The 24,585-nt window shown below is 41.0% G+C and overlaps 2 protein-coding genes across 5 annotated transcripts; both read left to right on the plus strand.

Moving 5' to 3' along the window:
- Positions 1-296: 296 nt before the first annotated feature.
- On the plus strand, positions 297-11,988 carry mid1 (midline 1). 4 transcript variants are annotated; one of them, XM_076107134.1, is made up of 9 exons: positions 297-971; positions 5,898-5,993; positions 6,541-6,648; positions 8,093-8,241; positions 8,334-8,461; positions 9,179-9,322; positions 9,882-10,043; positions 10,127-10,334; positions 10,918-11,988. In XM_076107134.1, exons 1-9 carry the CDS (start codon positions 306-308, stop codon positions 11,264-11,266), a joined length of 2,010 nt encoding a protein of 669 aa, XP_075963249.1. In that variant the 5' UTR covers positions 297-305; the 3' UTR covers positions 11,267-11,988. The 4 variants fall into 4 exon arrangements, with proteins under 4 accessions (XP_075963249.1, XP_075963246.1, XP_075963247.1 ...); XM_076107131.1 differs by having other exon boundaries at positions 306-971; positions 9,179-9,332; positions 9,856-10,043; XM_076107132.1 differs by having other exon boundaries at positions 306-857.
- A 1,766-nt stretch (positions 11,989-13,754) lies between these two features.
- Positions 13,755-24,474, plus strand: cog3 (component of oligomeric golgi complex 3). The gene is made up of 23 exons (XM_076107130.1): positions 13,755-13,956; positions 14,190-14,336; positions 14,448-14,509; positions 15,187-15,352; positions 15,923-15,997; positions 16,399-16,491; positions 16,713-16,838; positions 16,961-17,041; positions 17,121-17,164; positions 17,265-17,391; positions 18,031-18,122; positions 18,339-18,478; positions 19,023-19,183; positions 19,831-19,939; positions 20,038-20,156; positions 20,288-20,377; positions 21,005-21,125; positions 21,411-21,499; positions 21,622-21,756; positions 22,240-22,315; positions 22,439-22,566; positions 23,192-23,290; positions 23,460-24,474. Exons 1-23 carry the CDS (start codon positions 13,789-13,791, stop codon positions 23,487-23,489), a joined length of 2,478 nt encoding a protein of 825 aa, XP_075963245.1. The 5' UTR covers positions 13,755-13,788; the 3' UTR covers positions 23,490-24,474.
- The last annotated feature ends 111 nt before the right edge of the window (positions 24,475-24,585 follow it).

Genomic DNA, 24,585 nt, shown 5'->3' on the forward strand with positions numbered 1-24,585 from the left:
TTAAGATGCCTTGTTGTGTCTCACCAGCAGTCTAAAATCCAAAGATATTCAATTTACTATCACGTAAGATAAACTAAAGCTAAAAATCTGCACAATTGACAAACTAGAAGAAAGGAATGTTTAGTATTTTTGCCTTAAAAAAAGCTGTGATGATTTTCTCGTATTCAAGGAGAGTTTACAACTTCCCACAGATGAACTCTTTTCACAGCTATCACCATTTTCTAATCAACTTCTGTGTCATCTTTACAGATAGCTGATCAGCTTCCCTGGACTTTGCTGACAACCTCCCTTTGTTTTGCCTGAAGATGGAAACGCTGGAGTCGGAACTGACCTGCCCAATCTGTCTGGAGCTCTTCGAGGACCCGCTGCTCTTGCCCTGTGCTCACAGCCTTTGTTTCAACTGTGCCCATCGTATTCTGGTCTCACACTGCACGCCCAGCGAGCCAATACAATCCATCAGCGCCTTTCAGTGCCCAACCTGTCGCTATGTCATCACCCTCAACCAGAGGGGCCTAGAGGGACTCAAACGCAACGTGACATTGCAGAACATCATTGACCGCTACCAGAAAGCTTCTCTAAGCGGACCTAATTCTCCTAACGAGACTCGGCGCGAGCGAGCCGCCCCCGACAGCAAAGCCATGACTTGTCCCGGTGACCGGGTGCAGTGTCAGTTCTGTGAGCAGGATCCTCCTCAGGACGCTGTGAAGACCTGCGTCACCTGTGAGGTGTCTTACTGTGACGAGTGTCTCAAGGCCACCCACCCCAACAAGAAGCCTTTCACGGGCCACCGTCTAATCGAGCCCTTGCTCGATTCCCATCTGCGAGGGCTCATGTGCCTCGAGCACGAGGATGAGAAGGTCAACATGTACTGCGTGACAGATGAACAGTTGATCTGTGCATTGTGTAAGCTGGTTGGCCGACACCGGGACCACCACGTTGCGGCCCTCGGTGACCGATTTGACAAACTCAAGGTAAGAAATGATCTGTAGTTGGAGGAATGCTTGTAGAATAATGATGCACTGACGAAAACGTATTTACTACTTATTGCAGTCCCACAGAATTCAAAGCTGATTTAGATATTTGCTCAAAATCTTGTTTCATCTCATCCAGTAAGTGAAGTAAAGTATGACATTGTAACATTGGTCATTAGTTGTTTGCACTGCAAACTTAGCTGAACCATTATTTTTTTAAGGGTACAGTTTCAACTGCTCATTCCATTTTGGATCCGCACCCCATTCAGAGGGAATGTGATCCTGGATTTGGACTCTATTATTTTGTTAAAATAACCCCTAAAATACAATGCGATATTCCTTGCAAGTACAAACTAGTTAATACTGCTTAATGTTATGGCAAGTAGCATTTGTGTTTATTATTGTAATTCAAATGTGAAGCAGGCATTATCTTTTAGCAAATCTGAGCTTCATATACTGTTAATTTCATATGATAAACTATACGAAATAACTAATGTTACAAAATAACGTCACTCAATTAGATATTACAATAATGTGTGCGTCTGGTGATATTCTATATTTTTCTTATTGTCAACAACATATTGGGTAATTCATTGGTTCTTCTGTACCTGATATAGCGTATTCGTCTGTGCCTTAGACCTCCATTGTAGTCCAAAAACACATCAATGAGCCACACAAGTGCACTGGGTGCCATGTTCCCTCATAACGATGAACATGGGCCCTGAGCTTGTTTTGAATCAATCCCACACAAATCGTCCTTCTGCTGTGAATATTCGCTAGCGTAATGAAAATAGTTCCCGACAAAGACATTATGTCATCTGTTTGAGAAACCTTTTTTTAAACACCTACGGTTGTTTAAGGAAAGTATCTTGTTTTTAAAGATTTACATATTTAATATGGGCTTGGGGCTTTATTTTGGTCTTTTCACAGGATTTTTTTTTTGGTATAAAAATATAGAATATTGCCAGCCTTATCCTTGAAGACCAAATGTGTCATAAGCCCTAAAAAATTATATAAATGAATTGAGTTTGAGGTGGTCTCTCTCTCGACTAGTCTTAAATATAATGACACCCAATGCAAGAGAATGCTTTCACAGTTTTTAGGTTAAGTGAAAGTGCTCACTTTCAGCAGATGGGCCGATATCAATAAGGCATGAGAAGATGCTGTTAGCTGGAGCATATACAAATGTGGCTCCACATTCCTTCCATTATACGTGGATCAGCTTTTATCATAAAACTCAGAATTCGGCTTCGCGGGTCAGTGCTTTGTCTACACAATGTTGGTCTCTATCATCTCTCCAGTAACCTCAGGGAATCATTTTATAGTCCAAAACAAGACAATCATGCAGCAGAGCTGTATTGTGAAGCCTTTGACTTGGCAATAACAACTCTGACCTACTGTATGTAACTTAATTCAAGCAAGGTAAATTCTCGGATCATGAAAATATTTATCATCAAAAATGTCTTTAGCTTAATAATGGTTTTGAGCTTTCTAGTTTTGTCAAAGTTCACCCTTAAGTGTATCCTGAACATTGCATGGCATCCACAGCATGAAATAAAAATGAGGTTCTGCTTTGTTTTCACAAACACTCAGTGTCCATGCATGACACAAAAGAAAGGGGAGGGGGGTAGTGTCTCACAGGTAACACTCGAAACCCTTTTGTGTGCCTGTTCCTCTCTTTCACAATGCTTGGTCACAGCATAACTGTGGTGCAAGCAATCTTTTGCAACAGTTTTGGAAAGATAGGTCAGAGGACCAGTCTTAACCTGTCTCCTCTGTTTTGATCATGCTGTCGTTGTGCAGAAATCGCCTGGCCGCGTTCTCTGTGTGGTGGGGCGTGGTCATTCACACCAGGAGGCAGACCAGGTGATCAGCATCATTTCTTTAATTCCACATTCAGGGACAGTATGTTTTCATGGAGAAAAATACAAACAAAACAATGTTGCTTTTCGAGGGCTTAATCCTTTTGAAAATCAACAAAATTGCAACTGGTCAGCCACAGAGTAATGTAGCCTTGGAGGTTATTAATGTGAAAATGTTAGTATACTGCTTTGTGTTTTTATTATTCGGTGTTGAAGAGTAGAATCCTTTATCCTTTATCGTCTTAAAGACTTACTATGTTCTGTTTCTTTCTCTTCTATAACATCCTCAGTTGCTTGATGTTATTTTAGCAATGGGACATATTATACCAATTAGTTTTTTTCCAAATTATAATTCTTGCTTGTCTTTTCATCCTGTTGACCTTGCATTACGTGCACTTAGCTGCATTGTTAGAAGCCTCGAGTGACAGAAGAGGAAATAGCAATTCCCATCATAGAGAGACATTGTTTTTTTCTCGTGGCACGCAGGACAGGACCCAGGTGGAGCGCAGCTGAGCTTGTTTATAGTTGCTTTTTTTTCTAAACACATGGTTACAGCCACAGTGCCTCAGATTTCCCAGAGATTCCCACACAATAGGATGTTGTGACATTGGCGAGTGTGTTTGTGTGTGCAAGCAAGCACAATGCAGTAATTCCTTCAGTCTGCTTTTGGCACTATGTGACATGATCCAAGTCTGACATTATATTATCCATCCATCATACATTGTCAATGTTCAATGTATATATTCGTATATTGGGTCAGATGAGTGGCTCGGGTATATCCCAGCATGCAATGGGGGAAATGGGGAGGAACTTTTTTTCCGTTCAGTTTTTTTCTGTTAAAAAATAAATAAAAATAATATATAAATGTCACAGCGTAATGCTTATTCCACTTTATAAAGTGGTATTGAAAAACAAAGAGGATGAAACACACACGCTCAACTTTTCAAAAGGTGGGGAACCACCACCTAAACAGGTTTGGAACCCGCTTTCATCCACACCTTAACTGACGGGTTCTTTAACAATAGGCCTTTTTCACAGCAGACTTTTTTGTCATAGTAGGTAAAGCACAGGTGTTACTAATAATATTCACGATGGCTCCTTTCTATGTACTTATCCAAGTAAGGCATGACATTTGACACAATAGGAGCCTGAAACCGAAGCAGCTACATGGAATTCAGCCGTGGTTCATTTGATTATTTACAAGAGTGATTTTTCTTCCTGTGACAGTTTCAGAATGTGCTACACTAGAGAATATAAACCAATATACTGAGGTTTGTTTGCATTGGTAATGTTTGTAAAACAGAACCGTATTTAAAATTTTATCAGATGAGAATATGCAGCAAACTATTCAATTATAAATGTGAATATACCTAAAATACAACGTACATATACTTGATAATAGTGTGTATTTACACTCTATCATGTGCGTTTCTGATTGAATGAAAGCCTAAAAAGCCCTCCAACAAAGTAAAAACCATAGACGTGTAACGGGGCCTGCGGTGTTCACAGGATGAAGTGACAAACTCTGACAATGGATAGAGTTTCTAATGTTGACACAGGATAAAACTCAAAGTCCTGTCAGTGACCTGACAGGACTGTGAGAGGAAGGAAGAGAGACTGGCCAATGCAAAGGTGTGGGACCAGAAGCGTGCAGATATAAAAGGAAGCTGCTATTCTTTCCTCTCATCAGCTTTAAACGACTCTAGGAGAGAGACCTCCATTAGAGAGAGTGGTCTAAACACACGAATAAGAGTATTAATGTTGCAAGAGAAGCCGTATTTTAGGCACAGTGAGAAACACAGTACACCAAAATGTCTCTCGCGCTTTCTGCCTTTTTCCATTTGCTCTGCCTCTCTTTGGCTTCATGTGATATTTGTCATATTCAAACAACACCATTGTTGGGGGAGAGTTTTAACTGTGTACATCTGGCTATATTCAACATCAGTTTGATTAATATGTTATGTTTCATGCGTCCATTTTAAAACTCCTCACCAGTACCTTCAACTCAGCATCTGTAAAGGCTTTCATCACCTTCTCTTCATATAAATAAATCATATTTGTGAGAGTGGTAAAATAAAGCTATTTTAGTTGACAGTGACGCACCCACCTTATAAAATCACAATGTGAGACGTCCAAGCTGAAAGAGCTCTACCCACTATGTGCCACAAACTTTGGATCTTTAAATGCCTCTCTTAACCGTTTCTTCTCTTCTTTTGACTATTTTCCATATTTTGTTTTTGATCAAGGGAGATCAGGCACAACGCTCACAATTATATTTTAGTAATCTGTGAAACGTTTTGGGAAGCTCACTACTATGTGCAAAGCTAGCAACACTGGGCTGGGTTTTTCAGTTCGATATCTTTTAAAATCAAACTTACTTTTGCTTGTTTCTCAAGATTACCAGCCCGAGCAATAAATGAAGACAAGCATTTGCTGCTTTTAACTTTATCATTCAAAAATGTGGGCTTCTTACTGTGCCACACATGAATAATAATTTAGATTCTGTTGATAGGTGTTAGTGTGTGTATTAAAACAGCAATTTTACACACCTCAGCTTTTGGTGGGAGTACACTTTTGTTTTAATTGTATTCATTGACAGCACAATGCAATGACACATTAATCTTCCATTTTAAAAGAAGAATTTGTCACATCAGAAGATGTTTTGTACTACCACAGTACACAGTCATCATGCTACCCAATTACAGTAAGAGATTAAGTGTGAAACATAAGCCTTTGATCTGAGTCAGTGATTAACACAGCCGGGGTTTAGTTGTCCAAATCACTGGCAGATGCTCTGCTAAGCTCCGTGGCCTCAGCAGACAGTACGCTGGGATCTCTGGCACACAGGGAGGACTGGGGCCTCTACACGATCGCAGCCCGAATGTGGCCAGTCATATCCAGCGGTAGCCTTGTGTGTCCACTCCCATGCCCATTACACTCCAGCCCGGATACGCTCCTTGTGTTCCCATTCACCTAACTCTCCTCCAAGTTGTATTCAGCTATTTACAGTTTGATGAGGGGGGCAGTGCGTAATGAAAACCTCATTTTCATTTTTGTTTAACAGCATGCTTTGGATTCCAACCTCAGCAGTCTAATCAAGAGGACCAGTGAGTTGGAAAGTCTTATGGGGAAACTCATCCAAACCTGTCAACATGTGGAGGTGAGGCTTGTTTATCTGTTCGCCTTCAGGTGCGGCTTCCTTGCTTTTATGGCACGTCATGGGCAACAGTTCATTCAATTATTAACACAGTGAAGAATTGCTGTGTTGTATAGTACTGAGAGTGGCTTTTCGTCACGTCAACAAGATGAAGTGCTCTTTAGTCTATATATCAATCATTTCTTCAACATGCATACAATTTGCTACAAATTGAGTACTTTCAGAACGTGAACTTGGAAATAAAGATATAAAGTAGTTATTATGTGAATCCTCAAAAAGCATATTGTGTACATGTTCATTGCAATGGCTGTGATTGGGATACAAATACAAACTGAGGACAAGGTGGACTGCTGCTCTGCTTGCCCAACAATAAAAGCCATAATTATCCTCTGGAGTGGTTTTCCTATCATTGTCCTATATAATGTATTTAAAAATGATTTAATCAAATGGACCTGCAGTAGTGCAGCAAAACATATTGTCAAAGCAAATTAATTACCAAAACGCTTCCACAATTGACACTGTCTCTTATCTCTGCTTCTGTCCTGTCCAGGTAAATGCCTCGCGACAGGAAAACAAGCTGCTGGAGGAGTCTGACCTGCTGATTACTATCATACAGCAACGAAGACAAATCATAGGAACCAAGATAAAGGAGGGAAAGGTACATCTTTGTAACCTTTTGTGTCTCGATAAACTTTTTTTTGTTTGTTCATCACCTTGTGCATGTTGATAACCTTGCCTGCCCACATTACAACCTAGCATACAACCAGAGACAGTACAGAAAGGAGAGAGAGTCTGATTCCTGTTTGTGTGTCACGCCCACTTAGGAGACAGGAAGTGTATACCATTTGAAATCATTGGAGGAGCTTGTAATGTGTTAAAAATCACTGTTGTTGGGTAAAAAACTCATCAAAATGTTACTTTTTAAGGTGAGACTCACTTTTGAAAGAATCAATAACATATTGTTTTCTTACAAATAACATGTTAATTCCATAAATAATAAAATTATTTTAATCAAATTCAGTATGTTAAAGGTTTTGCTGCTATGCCTCACTTGGTCTCATAGGAACAGAAGCTTATGGCACCTTTGTGTGGGCTTTCTGTGTACTGATGTCATTCTGCTAACTTTATATCTTTTCTGGACTTGTGCTACATTATGTCACAGATTAGCTCCAGTTTACATTTGCGTCACAGAGCTAAACATCCGATTGTCCTTAAAAATAAATACCTGGTGATCTTTGACAAAACACAGTTCAAGTCATTTACTGCTGTTCTGCAGGTATTTCTGCTTTTTGGTTATTTTTTCTACCTTTGTTGCCCTTGGTAACCTACCGTAGATGGTAAAAACATACAATGCAAAAATGGTTCAGAGAAAGCTTTCTGACATCTCAGCTAATTTAACCCGCTCATCCTCTTTTTCTGACCTTATAGCTCAGACAGGGGGCTGGTGGCAACATGTCCCCAGATCTGTTTGTGGTTTTGTACACTTGTCACAAGCTCCGTACATTGAAATATCCACCAGACTGCTGAGTTTATTGCTCTATTTTGTCTTCGGTATCAGCCTTGAGCGCCGGGGTTCTTCTGGCACAGTGTCCATATATTTAATGAGCTTATTCTGTGCCTCTTGAATCATTCCCCTTCCTTTTCCCATGTGAGATGCCATTAGAGAGGCAGTGGCATGCTGTGCCATGCTCAGTGTCAGAGTAAGATCAGCCCTGCTTCCTGTGATGGCCCTCTGAGGAGGAGGACTCTTTCCTTCCTCACCCCGTGCCTCGTGTCAGCTTCTGCTTCTGCTTTCAACCACTAAGCCAATATGGCACAGATGCGGGATAGGAGGGTCCTGTTACTATGGCAGTGTCATAAATACACCTCTCGTGCCAGTGCAGCTTGTATAACAGGTTGAAGCTCACACTCTTGTGGGCATTACACAACTGAAAAATCAAAGGTGTAAATCAGATTTTCCCCAGTAGGATGTTCTAATTGGTGAAGTAAAATCCAATCTAGCATCTGGCAGGCTGGTGCCTCATACAGTAAATAGGACATTTGCTGGTTATTTACCAAGCTTTTCATCATCATCAACATTTCCTTATTTGTTTTCTGTCTAGTCTATACGTCTGAGGAAACTAGCCCAGCAGATAGCCAGCTGCAAGCAGTGCATCGAGAGGTCCTCCTCCCTCATCACTCAGGCCGACCAAACTCTCAAGGAGACGGACCAAGCTCGCTTCCTCCAAACGGCTAAAAGCACCTGTGAGAGGTGAGGAAGCAAAGATAGCCAACGCTATCAACTGACAATAGCTATGGTGTATAAAACCGTCACCATCTATTAATATACTTCTTTAATTACAGAGTTTCAATGGCAACGGCCTCCTCTCAAATCCTGTTACCAGATATTAACCTGAATGACAGCTTTGATACTTTTGCTTTGGACTTCACAAGGGAGAAAAAAATGCTAGAAAGCTTGGATTACCTCACAGGTGAGTGTGGTCTTATACTGCCAGATGAGTTTAGTCATATTACAGCTTTTGGGTAGTTTTACACTTCCCAATACAAATATCTGGGCTTTGGGGATTGGCTGATACCGAGTACTGATCCCACACCAGTGTTTGATTAATAAGCTGTATGCCTCACTGTGTGGAAGGACTGAGATCTTTCTTTCATTTGTGAGGCATCAATCAGGCTTGACTCAAATATTGCTTTCTTATCTACATGGATATAAATCTATTAGAATAATAGTATCCAGCTATTTTAGTCAGTATCGGACAGATATCCGATATCAGTATGGGTATTTTTGCATCTCTGCCTTCAATTATATAGATTTATACAATTAAAAGCCTTCGGCAGGGATATTAAGCAGGAACTTTACAATACAACTATGTGCCTCTTAGCAACAGAAAACCAACAAAACTCACAAATGTACGGCTACAATTTTCTGCTGAATGAAATGGGTTTGATTGTTTGTGCTCAGCGCCCGCTATGCAGCATGGCTTTACCTCTGCATGGGGGCTGTTAGCTGTAATAGCTGGGGGAACTATAACTATAGCTTAATTACACTTGTCAGTATTAATCGACACAAATGGATAGTGCTATTATATTGTGAGATTTTTTTTATGTTGTCGTGTGCAGAATAGAATCCACTCAGCTTTCATTCCTGTCTCAGAAAAAAACATGTGTCTGTTGTTTTCTGATTGCAGCACCAAATCCGGCAATAATCCGTGGGGAATTATGTACAGCTTCATACGACACAATCACAGTTCACTGGACATCAGATGATGAATTCGCTGTTGTATCATATGAACTTCAGTACGCCATCTTCACCAGCCAATCCAATGTTGTCAGTAAGTCTATGTGCAGCTCTCAGTGTAATGTTCGTGGTGGGAAACAATGATGGAGGGATTTGAAAGGGATTTCACTCAAGGACCTTAAATTGATTGGGGGGCTATGTTACGATATGCAAACATAATATTGTACTGTAGCAGCAGGAGAGGAGAGCTCTGTCCTGGCTCTCATGGTCATGAGATGTTACCAAAATACACTGCAATTTTTGCAGTGTCTAGAAAAGGATACAGGGGAAAATAACAGCTCAGTCAGACTGGCTTTACATCAGGATGCCCATAAGCTCAATATTATCTCGGGGTTGAAATGAGTAGCCGACTGTTTGAATTGATTACTCTAACAAGGTCACGAATGCTCGATCTATTCTCAACTGCCTCAGTGCTCAAGCACACTTGGATGAGTTGTAATGCAGCTATATTTGATGAGTCAAAAACAGCAGCTATAGATTGCAAGACTGCATACAATTACACTGTGTTGTCCCATTGAATGAGGCTCTAACTCAACAGTTAGGGGGATTTTCAAATTGGTTTGTCAGTGACTGTCTTTCTGTCTGGGCTGCAGGTTTGTGTAACTCTGCTGACAGCTGGATGATTGTACCAAACATCAAGCAAAATCACTACACTGTCCACGGGCTCCAGTGTGGCACCAAGTACATTTTCATAGTGAAGGCCATAAACCAGGCTGGAAGCCGCAGCAGTGAACCAGGGAAACTCAAGACCAACAGTATGTCAAGAGTGTATTCCATGATTCATTTCCCATGAGAATTGTAATGCATAGAAACTAAAATGTTTCCTCCTTTCTTCAAGGTCAACCATTCAAGTTAGACCCAAAGTCAGCTCACCGGAAGCTGAGGGTGTCCCATGACAACCTGACGGTGGAGAGGGACGAGACGTCATCCAAGAAGAGCCACAGTCAGGACCGCTTCTCAAGTCACAGCAGCTACGGTGTCACAGGAAATGTCTACATCGACAGCGGCCGCCATTACTGGGAGGCTCTGATTGGAGGAAGCTCATGGTAAAATCATTTACCCGTTTACAGCCATTCTGCTCCGACATTCATGGTCCTTAGAAGATAAATCCTCTGACTTTGGTAATCCTCTGACTTTTGCTCTTGCGCAAACACGTTTGTGGTTTTGAGTGAAATGTCACGACGACTATCTAACATACTTCCATCGAACTTGGTTCGTAAATTCCGGTTCCCTGCAGAATTAATTGTAATACCGTAGGTCATACCTTAACTTCAGGTCAAAATCTGACATCTGTCCAATGTTTTAGTTTTATGGCCAAATACCCACAAAAATAATGACATTCTCATCAGTGTCAGCTTTTCTTTGTGTTTATTGCTAATTAGCAAATGTTACCATGCTAACACGCGAAACTAAGATGATGAACATGGTAAGCATTATACATATTATACCTGCTACATAGCAGTATGCTAACATTGCTATTGTCAGCCTGCTTTAACATGCATTTAGCGCAAAACACTGCTGTGCATAAGTACAGCCTCACAGAGCCCCTAGCATGATAATGGGGTGGGTTGTAAATTCTAGCAATGTACAGGTAATTTATGACTGTTTTTTCTTCTATTGGGCATGCAGGTTTGCAGTGGGCATTGCATACAAGTCAGCACCAAAACATGAGTGGGTCGGCAAAAACTCTGCCTCCTGGGTATTGTCTCGCTGCAACAACTCGTGGGTGGTGCGTCACAACAGTAAGGAGATGCCCATCGAGCCCTCACCCCACCTGCGTCGTCTCGGAGTGCTGTTGGACTATGACGCTGGATCGCTGTCTTTCCATGACGCTGTCGGCGCTCAGCACTTGCATGCATTCGACATCGCTTTCGCTCAGCCAGTCTGCCCTGTGTTCAACGTGTGGAACAGGTGTTTAACAGTCCTCACCGGACTGCCCATCCCAGATCACTTAGAGGGGACAGACTACAACAACTGACAAAACCGGTCCTGCTAGATTTTCTTTGTGTACCCAAAAAGAAACCAGACTGCCTGCGCCTCATTGACTGTGATGCCCACTTACATGTTGACAAACTGAACGAGATGCCATTCATAGCCCAGGTGTACATTCCTAATCAAGCCTATGTTGAAATGAATAGGAATTATTTGAGAAATGATCTACAAGCATCTGTAGATGTATTTCTTTGCTTTGCACATGTATGTACATTACACTGCCGGATGGCTTTAAGGATTTCCTTACAGTTTGAAATTAATTTTCAAATAGGCTCCAGATAATTTTTATTTCTTAAGTTCATTAAATGCCGTTCCATTCATGTTTGATTATAAACCTTTAGGTGCAAGTGACAAACGGACTCTGGCGTTATTGTTTCTGCAGGATTTGTATTATTGGCTATTTTAAATGTTACGCTTTTGAAAGATTTTTTAAATCATAGCACTTTGAGAAGTTGTCACTATAGAATTGATTTCTAAGCCACTTGTACCGTAATGCAAATGTTTCCTTGTCATTGACTTGTAAGGAAAAAGCACTAAATAGATCAGATAAAAAAATTGAAATTAAGACTAATGTGAAATCAGTCATTTAAGTCATTCAAATATTTATTACCTGTAAATGTGTGCAGTTCAGCATTATGAGATCATTCATTACAATTTTCACATTTAAGTTTCTCTCTGACAAGCTGTAATAAAAGTGACTTCATTTGATTAGCTGTGTAATTTGTCCTGGTTTTAAGACGTACTGCATGCTAAACGTGTCTCAGTAAGATGATCATTTAATATGCTGTACACTTGTTGTTTACACTCATTTATACTTGATCTATCATTAAAGCTTGAACAGGCTCTCACAACACCACAGTGAAGAGAAAACAACATCACTAGAGGAAAGTGTCTGACCTATACTGACCCACACTGAGCTAAAATATAACTTTTGACAAGATTTGCTCTGACATCTCTTTTTGTTCTGGAGTAACATGGCTTGAATTCTGCAGCATCCCCTTTCAACTAAAGTAGACAGGAGGAAAAAATAAAAATTCTGAACTCTGTGTGACCTCCTTATGAGACACCCTGCAGATGAAGCTGTAATACGTGAACACTACCTCCTCCACGACATGCCACCAGGATTTTGAGATGTATACACTTTTCTTTGTGAAGAAATACTGAAAGTTGTTTGTGTAATCACAATAGATCACTACATGGGTCTGGTTTTGACTACAAGTTTAGCTCTAAGTTAAGCTTTAGGTGGATATTTTTATATTCACTATTATTTAAACAACAAACATACAATGTGACAGTGACATAAAGAAAAGATTTTGTAAAAAAGATTCAAACAAAAACATTTTATCATAATCAAGTAATAACATGTTGGTGTGCATAAGTTGATATTTAATCTTGTTGATTAAAAAAGTAATATGATAACAGGATCACTGTAAAAAACGAAATCACATTTTTGTTTTGTATCATTTTATTATATACCGAGCATATTATAAGTTAAATCTAAAACAAATTCTCAAGACAATGGACCGTTGATTGAGGGGTGTTTGCAATGATTTTTATCACTGACAGTATTTTAAAACAAACAAAACACAAAATAAATGTACTGTTAACATATTCGTCCATTGTCTGCTTTTACATTATGAAATAAAAAAGACCTAGAACACATCTAAACAAAAAACACAATTTTTGTTCTAAACAAAGGCATTGTAGAGTTGAGGCTAAGTTACGGTTCTGTATTTTTTGGATGATAACACAACTTGTCTTTGTGTGACTTACAATAGGCAAAGCGTCATTAAGGGCTTTACTCTGAATGTGCATTCAGGGAAAAGAAAGCAGTTTGCAGACATGATGAACAAGAATTGGAAATCTAATTTTGAAATACAAAAAGTGTGCCCTGAGGCTCCACCTGCAGGATTTGTATTTTCTGTGACAGATGATTGTGCTGCTAGATGCCATATCTGTCACACCCAGAAATGACATCTACCATGTCGGTCTATTTGTCTTGTGATGTTAGCTTTGTAATAACAATATACTGGGCCTCATATAAAATAAGATAAGATAGGATAAGATAAGATAAGATAAGCGAGAACAGAGACTGTATTGTCATCCATCCGTGCAGCACATAGAGGAACATGATTGTGTTTTCCTGGTCCTTGGTGCAAAAAAAGAAAAGAAGGAATGATGCAACATTCAGTCTCATCCAGGTGAGAGCTGGAAATAAAAAAATAACTAAACTATAAATAGCATGAATACCAAGCATGTTATACATCAAATTGAAGATGGACACAACATAATTATAATAAACACTTAACACACACACATGTAGTTTATGTTGTTAGCAAAGATCAATATAAAAAGTATTCAAATCAAATACACACTTTAGTAGATTGAACTATTTTTGAACTTCACTAACTGCATCAGACAGCCACTCCCCCAAGCCCCGCCCACAATCCCGGAACAGGAAGTACCTGCGCGTTTTTGCTGCTGACGTTGGAGCTGTACAAAGTGACGATGGCGTCCACAGATCAGTCCCTCCTGGACCTAACAGATAAAGAAACCCGGGAGAAACTGTCGTTTTGGGATCGCCGCACCGATGCCATGGCTCCCCTCACGGAGAAACAAATGGACGCTGTCCTGGAGATCCGAGCCGCAGCTGAGACGCTCTCTGTCCCGTCAGAGGTGAGCTGTGACTCCCCGGGAGCCAGCTAGCATGCTAACAGGGTTGCTAACTTACTTTCCTAACGTCAGCGATACTAGCTAACCTAAACGTGCCTCTGTGTGAACTCAATTAAACCGAACATTGACGTTTACATGTCACGGAATGTTAGCTTGTAGGCTAACTAGCAAGCTTGCGCTTGTTCTTCGCGACGTCAAGCCTCGTCAGAGTTAAAGAGCCCCGCTTTGTTTTGCAGTTGCCCATCGAGGACTTGTGCAGCCTGTCGTCGCGGTCCTTGCAGTCTCCCTTCATAGCGACGGTGCCCGCGTCAACAGAGGACGTCCTACTCAAGGGTTTCCAGATGCTCGATATGGGCAACGAGCGGATAGAAACCGCACAGCAGGTGACTTGTCTTTGCCCACAGTAAACAGTGCTGGAGCCAGTTAGACGTGCTGTATCACAATAAGCTACACTAAGCTGCATGGTTTTAATACGGTGCCAACTTGTGTTGCAGTTTTTTGCCTGGTTTGCCAAGTTGCAGGCAAACATGGACCAGGATGAGAGCTCAAAATACAGGTGCATACATGTTTAAGTGCTTTACCCCACTGTACGGGATTGTTTTGGCCATATGCTTGTTTAGGGGAGGCTTAGAGTAAGCTTTTTGAAAGGGTTAATCAGAAACAAACCACTTTGACAAGGTAAAGCAGTGTTATTACAGTTGATATACATATATCATGACAAGTACACTTAATGTGCTTTACATTAAAGGACTATTTCGTCATCACACACCCCAAACCCATCATAAACTAGCCTGGTTCCAGACCCCTGATCACTGCCCAAATCTCAGATTCAAATACATTGAATAAGAGGAAATAGCATTTTAGTCTGATTTACCAGGCTAGCTAGTTATTAACCACAGACACAAGCATGCACAGACATACACCAAGTAACTAATCATTGGCAGACGAAGAAGATTCAAGTTGCCACAGTTGTGGCAAATCCTCAGACTGTGTATTCTACGGAGTATGATTAAAACTACAAAAAGCAAGGCTGAAATCTGCTGCTATGCTGCTCTATATGGGCTAAAACGTTTCTGCTGTACTTCTGGTCACACCCCAATAAGTGGTCAGAAGTACAGCAGGAACAGTCAAGTTGTCTGCTCAGCGTTAAAACAAACCTGCAAACCTGTAGGTATAGCTTCACTGCATCATCTTCTCTTTAGCACACGGATGATATTTCTGCTTTCCCTTTAGGAAAACCAGAGATGATCTAAACTGCTACCAGGAACAATGCGACGCTATCCTGACCGATGTCAGTACCGCTCTGGAGCACCTGGACTCCCTCCAGAAACAGTATCTGTTTGTGTCCAATAAGACCGGCACCTTACACGAGGCCTGCGAACAGCTCTTAAAAGAGCAGGTAAGCTGCACTCTGTTCTATCCATCTGTTAACCCCGGCCACATAAGGATCTGAGGCTGAGACATAATCAACAGAATATGTTTGAATTGTAATGTCACTGAATGTATTTTTCCTATAATCCAGGAAAGGCTTAAGTACTAAATATTGGCAAACATGAACCTCACTCCAAAACCCAGGAACTACAGGATTAGCTGTGTAATTGTGTAAAAGTACCTGTGGTAACACCAGAAGGAGTCACCAGAGATGACTGTAAACTCCACTATCTAGTTCAGAACAGTGTGACATAAATACAAGCGTGTCTGAATTGCTAGCAGGCATTCAGCAGGTTAAAAAGAAATCTGCTGCGCTGCTCATTCCTTCTGTGACATATTTCATATCTTATTGGCACTGTTGTTTCATTATTGTTTTCACGCTGAAAGATGCTGCTCATGTTCATAAATAGATTGGACCTTTCGAGGAACTTGAGCTGAATTGAAGGTGAACTGAAATTAAACTGTCATGTTGTGTTATGTCAGCTGTGCTCTCTCTCTCTCTCTCTCTCGCTCTCGCTCTCTCTCTCTCTCTCTGCAGTCGGAGCTTGTTGACCTGGCAGAGAACATACAGCAGAAACTGTCATATTTTAATGAGTTAGAAAACATAAACACAGTAGGTTTTTTTCGGTTATCTACACCTTGATGGCTAAATCTATGTATTGTAGATGATGTACAAGTTGATTGCTGATTAGATATTAACCTAAACCTTAAGATCATCAATTATTAAAAACATTGTTCTGAAGGATTTGAACGTCAGCTACATTTCCTACGTAATTATTTCTAAAAAGTTTAATAAAATGTACTCGTCAAATATTGTTTCATCTCCTAAAACTTTCAAACATCAAAGTAAAATCCGTTTTTTAACGAGTTGACTTTGGCTTCGTTTCACATAGAAAGGAGACATTTCTGGCAGTGGTAACTGCCAAATGAAAATAGAAATGTTTTGATTATAAATCTGGAATACTATAATTGTTTATGTTTGGAATTACTCTGAACCGAGCTTTGTCTTTGCAGAAACTGAACTCGCCAACCTTGTCTGTAAATAGTGAAGGCTTTATACCAATGCTGTCAAAATTGGATGACTGCATTGAATACGTTTCTTCAAATGTAAGTAGCCCGCAAATCTCATTTTATCACCAGCGATAGCATAATTAAACACTAGATGATTTAATGCCTTTTGTGTAATTTATGCATATTTATAGTTTAAACGAAGACGATGGCAATATAATGTTGAACTGATGAAGCCGTATTATTTATGCTTTGCAATATATCATATGTGATCACGATTAACGCTGCCTTAACACTTGGCTAATCTCTGTTAATTGCAGCCCAATTTCAAGGACTATCCAGTTTATTTGGCCAAGTTCAAACAATGTCTTTCTAAAGCGATGCACTTCATGAAGATCCACATCGTTAACACGATGCAGCATCTCACAAGCCAGTTGACGAAAAGGGTAAGGAAGAGCCACATGTCCTCCTCCGAGGCCAACAATGGTGGAAAGGAGGCAATCGCACTGAACAGCATGTGTGTCTGGTCCAATATCAATAATGCATTTAATTGTTTTGTCTCCCCCAGGATCCAATGGGCTTGACCAACGCAGACAATGCCTTTACACTGTACTACGTTAAGTATAGAGCAGCTGCACCTAAAGTTAGAGTGAGTACACTGACTTTATCCATGGACCATTTTCTGTGATGTAAGGCATTTTTTTATTGATATTTTGCCTTTTTTTCAGTCACTGATTGAACAGATAGAACAGCGAGCAGAGAAGATTCCTGAGTGAGTGTTGGCACGTCTCCAGATTAAAGTAGCAGCATTCCTGTTGTGTTTTGTCCCCTGTGCTAAATGAACTCATTCCTCCTCATATTAATGTGAGCAGATACCATCAGCTGCTCGACGAAATCCATCAGTGCTACCTTGACCAGAGAGAGCTGCTCCTCAGTCCCAGCATTACATCCACCATTACCGACCTGACCAACCAGAACAGCAAAGACCACTGTGCTCTGGTGAGGCACGACTTGTTTAAAGCACAACTGCCCTTTTTAGAAATAAGGTGACATTTGAGCTAATGGAGAACGCACAGTATGGCCCCTCTGGGATATTTTTCGGGTAGTGTGGGTGCAGACTCAAAAGCTGTGCACATGATGAATGAGGTTGTGCACAGCATGCATCCAACGCTTATACTCTTGTTGCGTTCACAAGTGAATTACTGTGCAGTGTTGTTTGTCGACTCATCTATAAAGCAGTGTATTCCTCTACTGTTTAAACATGTGACTGGCCTGAAGGTTGGGCCCACTAATTCATGGTAAAATAGTTTTTATTCTAATTTGATACTTCAGGAATCATTTTGGCAGCCAGACAGACGACGTATTTAGTCGCTGTTGTGGCATTTAAAAACACTCCGCTAATTGGCTTGATGGGGATGCTACACTTAAAGGTCAGAGTTGCATACAACAAATGTCACACCAGCGGCACCACCTGTCCGAGATTTTTCCTTTTTAATGAAACTTGAAAGGTTATGCATCTGCTGTAATGGCCGCCTGCATCATTTATGTGGGCGAATGTGTTCGCTTGTTTTGAAGTGGAGCCAAAGCAAAGTATCAGTCGGCTCTGCAGCAGGTGATCATTATGATGTATTTGTGCAGGTACGCAGTGGCTGTGCCTTTATGGTCCACGTCTGCCAGGACGAACACCAACTGTATAACGAGTTCTTCTCCAAACCTACACCTACACTAGAGTGAGTAGCGCCCGCCTCTGTAGTATCAATGGACACACAGAGAGTCATGGTTTTTAATAAGCGAAACTGTTTTTTTTAACAGTTTTCACAATTATTTTTAGACATTACTTTACTCCTTAACTTGAAGGAAAGTCAAAGCTTTAATTGAGCAGAAAGTATAATTTTAGACTGCTCTCAGATGTACAAAGCAATTAAATGGCGTTTAATCTTTGACAGCGAGCTGCTGGAGAAGTTGTGTCTGTCCCTGTATGATGTCCTCCGGCCTCTAATCATCCACATCGTCCACCTGGAAACCCTGTCTGAGCTCTGCAGCATCCTCAAGAATGAGATGCTGGAAGACCACGTCCATAACAATGGTAGGTTAGAGCTGTTGTTCTCCTCACTCGTCACATGGAGTTTTAACTGTTGAGTTACTAAGATGCAGCTGTGCTGGAGTTTGGGGACTGATGTAGTACCTTAAAGTTTGCACACCCCTCGACTTTTGGTCGGAATCACAAAATATGTAGAACATGTACGAAATCCAAAGTGGAAATCCAAAACTCCAAATTGCTTTTTTTATAAGAGTTATGTACCGGAGTCCTGGAAGTTACTACTCCCAAGAAATAGCCTGATGCATAACCCCCAGGAAAACAGGAATTTGTAGATTTTACACTTTACAGATTAAACAAGATACAATTAACAAATGTTCCTTAGTGAGCTTTAGAGGTGCTGGTAGGCTGATGTTGTTGTTCCTTTGAAACGTCCAGACTTCCTGGTACAGCACCTTGCTTGTTCCCCTTCTCCTTCACCCCACACACTATCTTATCATCTTCATACTTAAGACCCAGTGGGACGTGAGACCGCATTGTGATTTTTGATTCAGGTTCAACTGTAAACTGACCTCTGAGCTCTTTCATTTAGCTACTCAGTTGGAGGCCTTTGATACGGTGGTGAAGCAGATGCTGGAGGATGTCCAGGAGAGGCTGGTCTACAGGACTCACATTTACATCCAGACCGATATCACAGGCTACAACCCAGCTCCAGGGGATCTGGCCTATCCTGAGAAGCTAGAGATGATGGAGGTGAGTCTCGTGAGCTCATTTTCTCTTTGTAACATCTTCAGAAAAATTTCGGCTTTGCAGAAAGTGTAACTACAGCTGCAACTCATTCATATTTTCATTACCTGTTAATGTATTGACCATTTTTAGATTCATCGTTTTGTCTTTGAAATGTCAAAAATAGGGGAAGCTGGCCAGCGAAAGTTTATCTTAATACTTTGAGTTGAATTAAAGTCAATTCAAGCTTTGCGAGGTCTTCTCGCTGTTCAATGTCTGCACATGTCGTTAAATACGACTCTGCGTCTTGACCAATGTTTCAAAGCTCTTGAATGTGTCTCACGTACCCTATGACCTGTCAAACCTCAGTCTTTTTGTTTCTTGTAGCAAGTTTAATTGTATTTCATGAAAAGCTTTTAGAAACCTGTAGATGTCTTATTGAAGCAAAGGAAAAATAGTCACTTTCCAACACGTAACACTTTCTATCTACAGGTCCTTGAAAAGCATAATTCATTATGTAAATTCAAGGCCTTGTTCTTCGGGCTTGTGAACATCTGCGCATGTTATTAAATACCTTTTGAGTTGTATTTTATCTTCTATTCATTTAGCCTTTTGTTGAAGCAAATGGCAAAAGAAGAAGCTAACACGTCGTATCTTCTAACTCTTGCCAATAGAGAATTGCTCAGAGCTTGAAGGAGGAGCAGATGAAGCGGATGTCACAAGAGTCCATGTTCTCTGATGTTCAGCTTGAGGATCCTGATGGTAGAAGAAGCAGTAATGCTGGTCCGTGTTTCGCTTTGTTTTACACACACATACACACAACTTTTGGTGGTGTATTCGTTGCCTGATAGCTCTTTTCCTCCTTTGTACAATGAATCCAGGAAATGTAGACGCATCCCGCCTACAGGCATCCATCTCTCCTGCTGATCTGCACGGCATGTGGTACCCTACTGTCAGACGAACGCTGGTTTGTCTGTCCAAGCTCTACAGATGTATAGATGTGAGTGGCCAGTTTTTATTTCACGTATAGTCTCCTATCCTTAAATATGGCAGGATGTGTGACATATAGTGTATTTTCTTCTTTGCATTTCTTACTCCTGTGTTCCTTCCTGTGACTTGGTCTTTTTCCAGAGAGCAGTCTTCCAGGGTTTATCTCAAGAAGCCTTATCGGCCTGCATCCAGTCCCTGCTTAAAGCTTCAGATATCATCCTTAAAAACAAGGTTGGCACATATGGTTAGGAGTAGAGTATGGTTTTATATTCCTACTGAACTTTTCAGAATTGTATTATTTTAAGAATAGCTGGAGATGAGCCATTCTTTTGACATACAATAAGATCAGTTCCCTCTAAGATAAAATGTGCTCTGTTACTTAAATTCCTTCCTGCTACTGGATCCCTAACTAAAGCAGCTGGGATGTCATTTAAAGTTTATTTTAATGGGTGCTTTATTATGCTCTACAGAGTGTTCAGCAGACCATCCTTTATTTATGGACTTCTCTCACCTTCAAATTTGCTGTCTGTCTGTGCTAACTGGCCCGTTTCAACCTAACACTTCAAATTAAAGCAGCAGCATCAATCTCAGAGGATGTGTTCCCACCCCATGTTGATGATGTCTTTTTCCAATGTTTTAGTCGCTAGCTGAGCAATAAATGGTTTCAGCTGCCTTTTTTTTGTCACAGTTATATCCCTTTCCAGCTCCGGTTAATCAGCAGTTATCAATTAGACATATTCCCTTATCGTCTCTAAGCTTATGCTTTTTATGTTCCCTGTCGCTTGGATAGTCAGCAGATGCCCTTTCGTGTTGGCAGCCTGCAGTGTGGATCTAACCGTGTGCTATCACTTTCCGTAGACGCAAATAGACGGGCAACTTTTCCTGATCAAGCACCTGCTGATAGTGCGTGAACAGATTGCCCCGTTTCACACCGATTTCTCCATCAAGGAAATCTCACTGGATCTGAGGAGAACGCGAGGTGAGATAATTAAAGGTGGAGGGAACATTGGTGTTCAGCTCCATAAAGCCAGTCATTACATTGGCATGCTCATTAAGCAACTTCTGCCTATCTCATGCACCGGTGGCAACAATTTCTCTGGAAATTACAGTGTAATCCGACACCATAATGTACATTAACCGATGGCTCACAGGGCAGATTTTCCTCCTGTTACCCTCATCTCAGTCAAGGTCATATTTAATTTGTAGCACTAGAGGGCACTCTACTTCTACACCAGCCAAGATTTAATCTCTGCTTTGTGTGAAGATGCTGCCTTCAAAATCCTCAACCCTAAGGCTGTTCCCAAATTCTTCCGACTTAACAGTCACAACGCCATACTAGAATTCCTGTTGGAGGTAGTGTTTTTATTTTGCCTATTTTATTAAACCTACCGTACACTTTACGTGCTTTGATAAGCACCGTGTCTCAGAGAAACGGCACTTGATCGTACTAAACCCTTCGTCTATGTGGCCCCCAGGGGACACCAGAGATAAAGGAGCACTACATTGACTCTAAGAAGGATGTGGACCGGCACCTGAAGTTCAGTTGTGAGCAGTTCATCCAGCAGCAGACTCAGATCTTTGTGGGGAACCTTGAGGAGTTTCTCACCAAGGTAACCGTGCAGGCAGACTTTGCCTCAGGCAGCGATGGCTCATCCTGACCTTTGTTTTTCCAACCTTTTACTTAAAAAAAAAAAAATGATTTGCTCATTCACTGATCGCTGAAGGTCTTGGTACTTAAATGACAACTGAAGATAAAATGGCTGTCTTTCATCTAACCTATCTAAATCTATTGCTAGGTAGTGTATATATGTGTGTGTGTGTGTGTGTGTGTGTGTGTTTTGATATTTCATTGTGTTCTGAAATCTTTCAATGCAGCAATTGTGCTACAATAATTAGTTGCCAGTCTTTTATTCCTACCCACCTCACTCAGTTATTTGTTCATGAAGTAAATACTACTCTTTGTCGAATTCGAGACCGAGTTGAATTTACCAAATTGCCATCTCAGTCACTTGTGCTTCTCTGCACGGCTTCTAGTAACACCAGTACCAATTAAGTCCTTTCAGATTGTAATGTTTTGTTTTGACTGCACTCAGGTTGCAGCTCTTAAAACGATGGCTATCCAAGGTGGTCCCACGTACAGTCTGTCTCAGCAACCTTGGGCACAGCCAGGTAAGAGTTGTCTCAGGAAGCACCACGGGCATCGTGCTGTAATTCATCAAAACCTGTGTAGCGCATGCTAGAGGGCATGTCAATGTTTTCCCTTTAACTGCTTGTCCTTTTTTCTCTTTTCAGCAAAGATCAACGATATAGTGATGACTACCTACCGTGTGATGAAGAGCAAGCTGCCAAGCACTTTACAGAGCATGTCCTTGTACCTCGCCAATAGAGACACGGAGTTCATCCTTTTCAAGCCCGTCCGGGTGGGTGGTGGAAACGCTAGGTTGTAGCATGTGCTGCCATACGTCAGTTTCTTTGCAAGTCCTTGTTAGAGCTCAAATAATTCTTTCATACAGTATTTAAAAAGCAGGAATCTCATGTGTTTGCACTCAAAGATCAAATCAGTAATTTTCTTAAATAATCAGAGGTTATTGACATGCGTCACTGAGAAGTACATTTGTGTTTTTCTCCCCTCGTAGATGTATTGAAAGTGTAGGTCTGTTGTGCAGCGGTGTGTGCAGACATAACCATGTAAACAAACCTCTCGCAGCATCACAAACCGTCCATGACTTGTATTTATTCACTGTAGCGAAAGACCTGTCAATCAATTTGGGGGGGGGGACAGACATACAGTCTCGGGCTGAACCCTTTTAGTTTACATTTGGCTTCACGTTTGTTCCTTTAGCTCTAAATAGTATGTGCGGTTGAACTCTAATAGAGACATCCCTGTGTGTACTGTTCATCAACGTGCCAGGTGAAGCTGGATGAGAGGGGAAACTAAATTCAGCGGTTGACATGGAAACAAGATAGTGAGGGGGACACAGGCCAAATGGAAATGTAGTATTAATTTCTCTCCAGCACTCAGTAATAGGATGTCTTTTCCCACAGAATAACATCCAGCAGGTATTCCAAAGACTGCACGCCTCGCTTCAGGAGGAATACAGCGGAGAAGACCTTCAAATCATTGCATGTCCGTCGATGGAGCAGGTACAGTGCTGTCTGATTGTAACAGCCCAAGGGCACCTGACATGGTTTTAATGATAACATCCAAAAACTGCTGAGGGCAACTTCGGTTGAGAAACGTTAAGATAACGTGTGCCCGCTAAGTCACGGTGAGCACTCATCATTTTTTTTTTTTTTTACTTCTCTCTGTCAGATTAACCTACTGCTGTCTGTGAATAAGTAATGCCCAAGTTCGGCGTTGGCAGTGCTGGTTGAAACACCCTCTGGATAGCGATGGGATATCGCTACTCCAACCAGGAGCTGTGAGGCTGAGTGTGCGAGATGACCAGAGAAGCTCCACCTGAGCTGCAAGCTGGACTGGGAGCGCTGAATTGACGGCGAAGAAAAAAAATAAAAAATAAAATAAAATCCTGCACTAGACCAAAGATTCTCTGACAGAGGCTCAAGCAGCTGCTTCAGGTATTCATCTTGAAGTCCATAACTATCTGGGAAGTGGAGGGTATGACTGTGGTTACAGAGTTGATGATTTTGTTTTGAAGGTGGGTTTGTTGTGGTGGATTCGTGATCACAGTTGCACACTATGAGCGGGTGGTGGGGTGATGTATTAATAGTGTTAAGACAAGGACACCGTTGGTGTGCAAATAGAGCCACTGAAGGGTCTTTCATCAGCCCGGTAGCTATTGGCCAGTAAGGGGGATTTGTTTTTATTCAGATGCCTAGATTCCCTGGATTGTTCGGAAGAATAAGAAAAAAATGCTGCAAAATAGTTTATTCCTCTATTTAGAAATGTAACGGCATTGGTTACATTCAGTAGCACATATAGTGGCCTGATGTGCTACAGGACTCTCAGGTCCAACAGGTTTTCCCTTCTGATCATAGCAAAATCCACTCAGTTCTTTACTTGTCCTATGTGTTCTTAAAGATTCTTCTCGTGAATGTTTTTGTTATTCTGTTGCAAATGTGTAAAAAAAAATACAATGACATGTTTTATACTTTTTCCTTTTGTACATAGGTTGATTGCAACTAATATGCTTTTACTCCATTGACCGTGGCAGTTTTGCACTGTATACTGTATGATTTATGTTTCTTAGAATTAAAAAATGAAGCAGGACACTGGCAATGTGACATTTGCTTTAGTGTGCCCCGTGTAAGATGATGTGTACAGGTGTGCTATTTATGAACACACTGATTAAAAAACAAAAGGTTAATGATGTTCTTTGATTTTATTGTGTGAAAGCACTCTGTCATTGAATTCTAATTCTCTCGACGATAAAGTAAGAGCCACGTACTGCACACAAATGAGAAACTGCCATTCAAGG

Source organism: Anarhichas minor, unplaced genomic scaffold (genome assembly GCF_050575085.1).
Source record: "Anarhichas minor isolate MPS153535 unplaced genomic scaffold, ASM5057508v1 ptg000004l, whole genome shotgun sequence".
Lineage (NCBI taxonomy): Eukaryota > Metazoa > Chordata > Actinopteri > Perciformes > Anarhichadidae > Anarhichas > Anarhichas minor.

Excerpts from the sequence above, each read along its gene's own strand:
- mid1 (XM_076107131.1), top strand. The coding sequence starts at position 306 with ATGGAAACGCTGGAGTCGGAACTGACCTGCCCAATCTGTCTGGAGCTC. Across the intron at positions 8,242-8,333 it reads GCTAAAAGCACCTGTGAGAG|AGTTTCAATGGCAACGGCCT; the intron begins GTGAGGAAGCAA and ends CTTTAATTACAG. Across the intron at positions 10,044-10,126 it reads AGGGAAACTCAAGACCAACA|GTCAACCATTCAAGTTAGAC; the intron begins GTATGTCAAGAG and ends CCTTTCTTCAAG.
- cog3 (XM_076107130.1), top strand. The coding sequence starts at position 13,789 with ATGGCGTCCACAGATCAGTCCCTCCTGGACCTAACAGATAAAGAAACC. Across the intron at positions 14,337-14,447 it reads GGATAGAAACCGCACAGCAG|TTTTTTGCCTGGTTTGCCAA; the intron begins GTGACTTGTCTT and ends CTTGTGTTGCAG. Across the intron at positions 20,157-20,287 it reads AGCTCTACAGATGTATAGAT|AGAGCAGTCTTCCAGGGTTT; the intron begins GTGAGTGGCCAG and ends GTCTTTTTCCAG.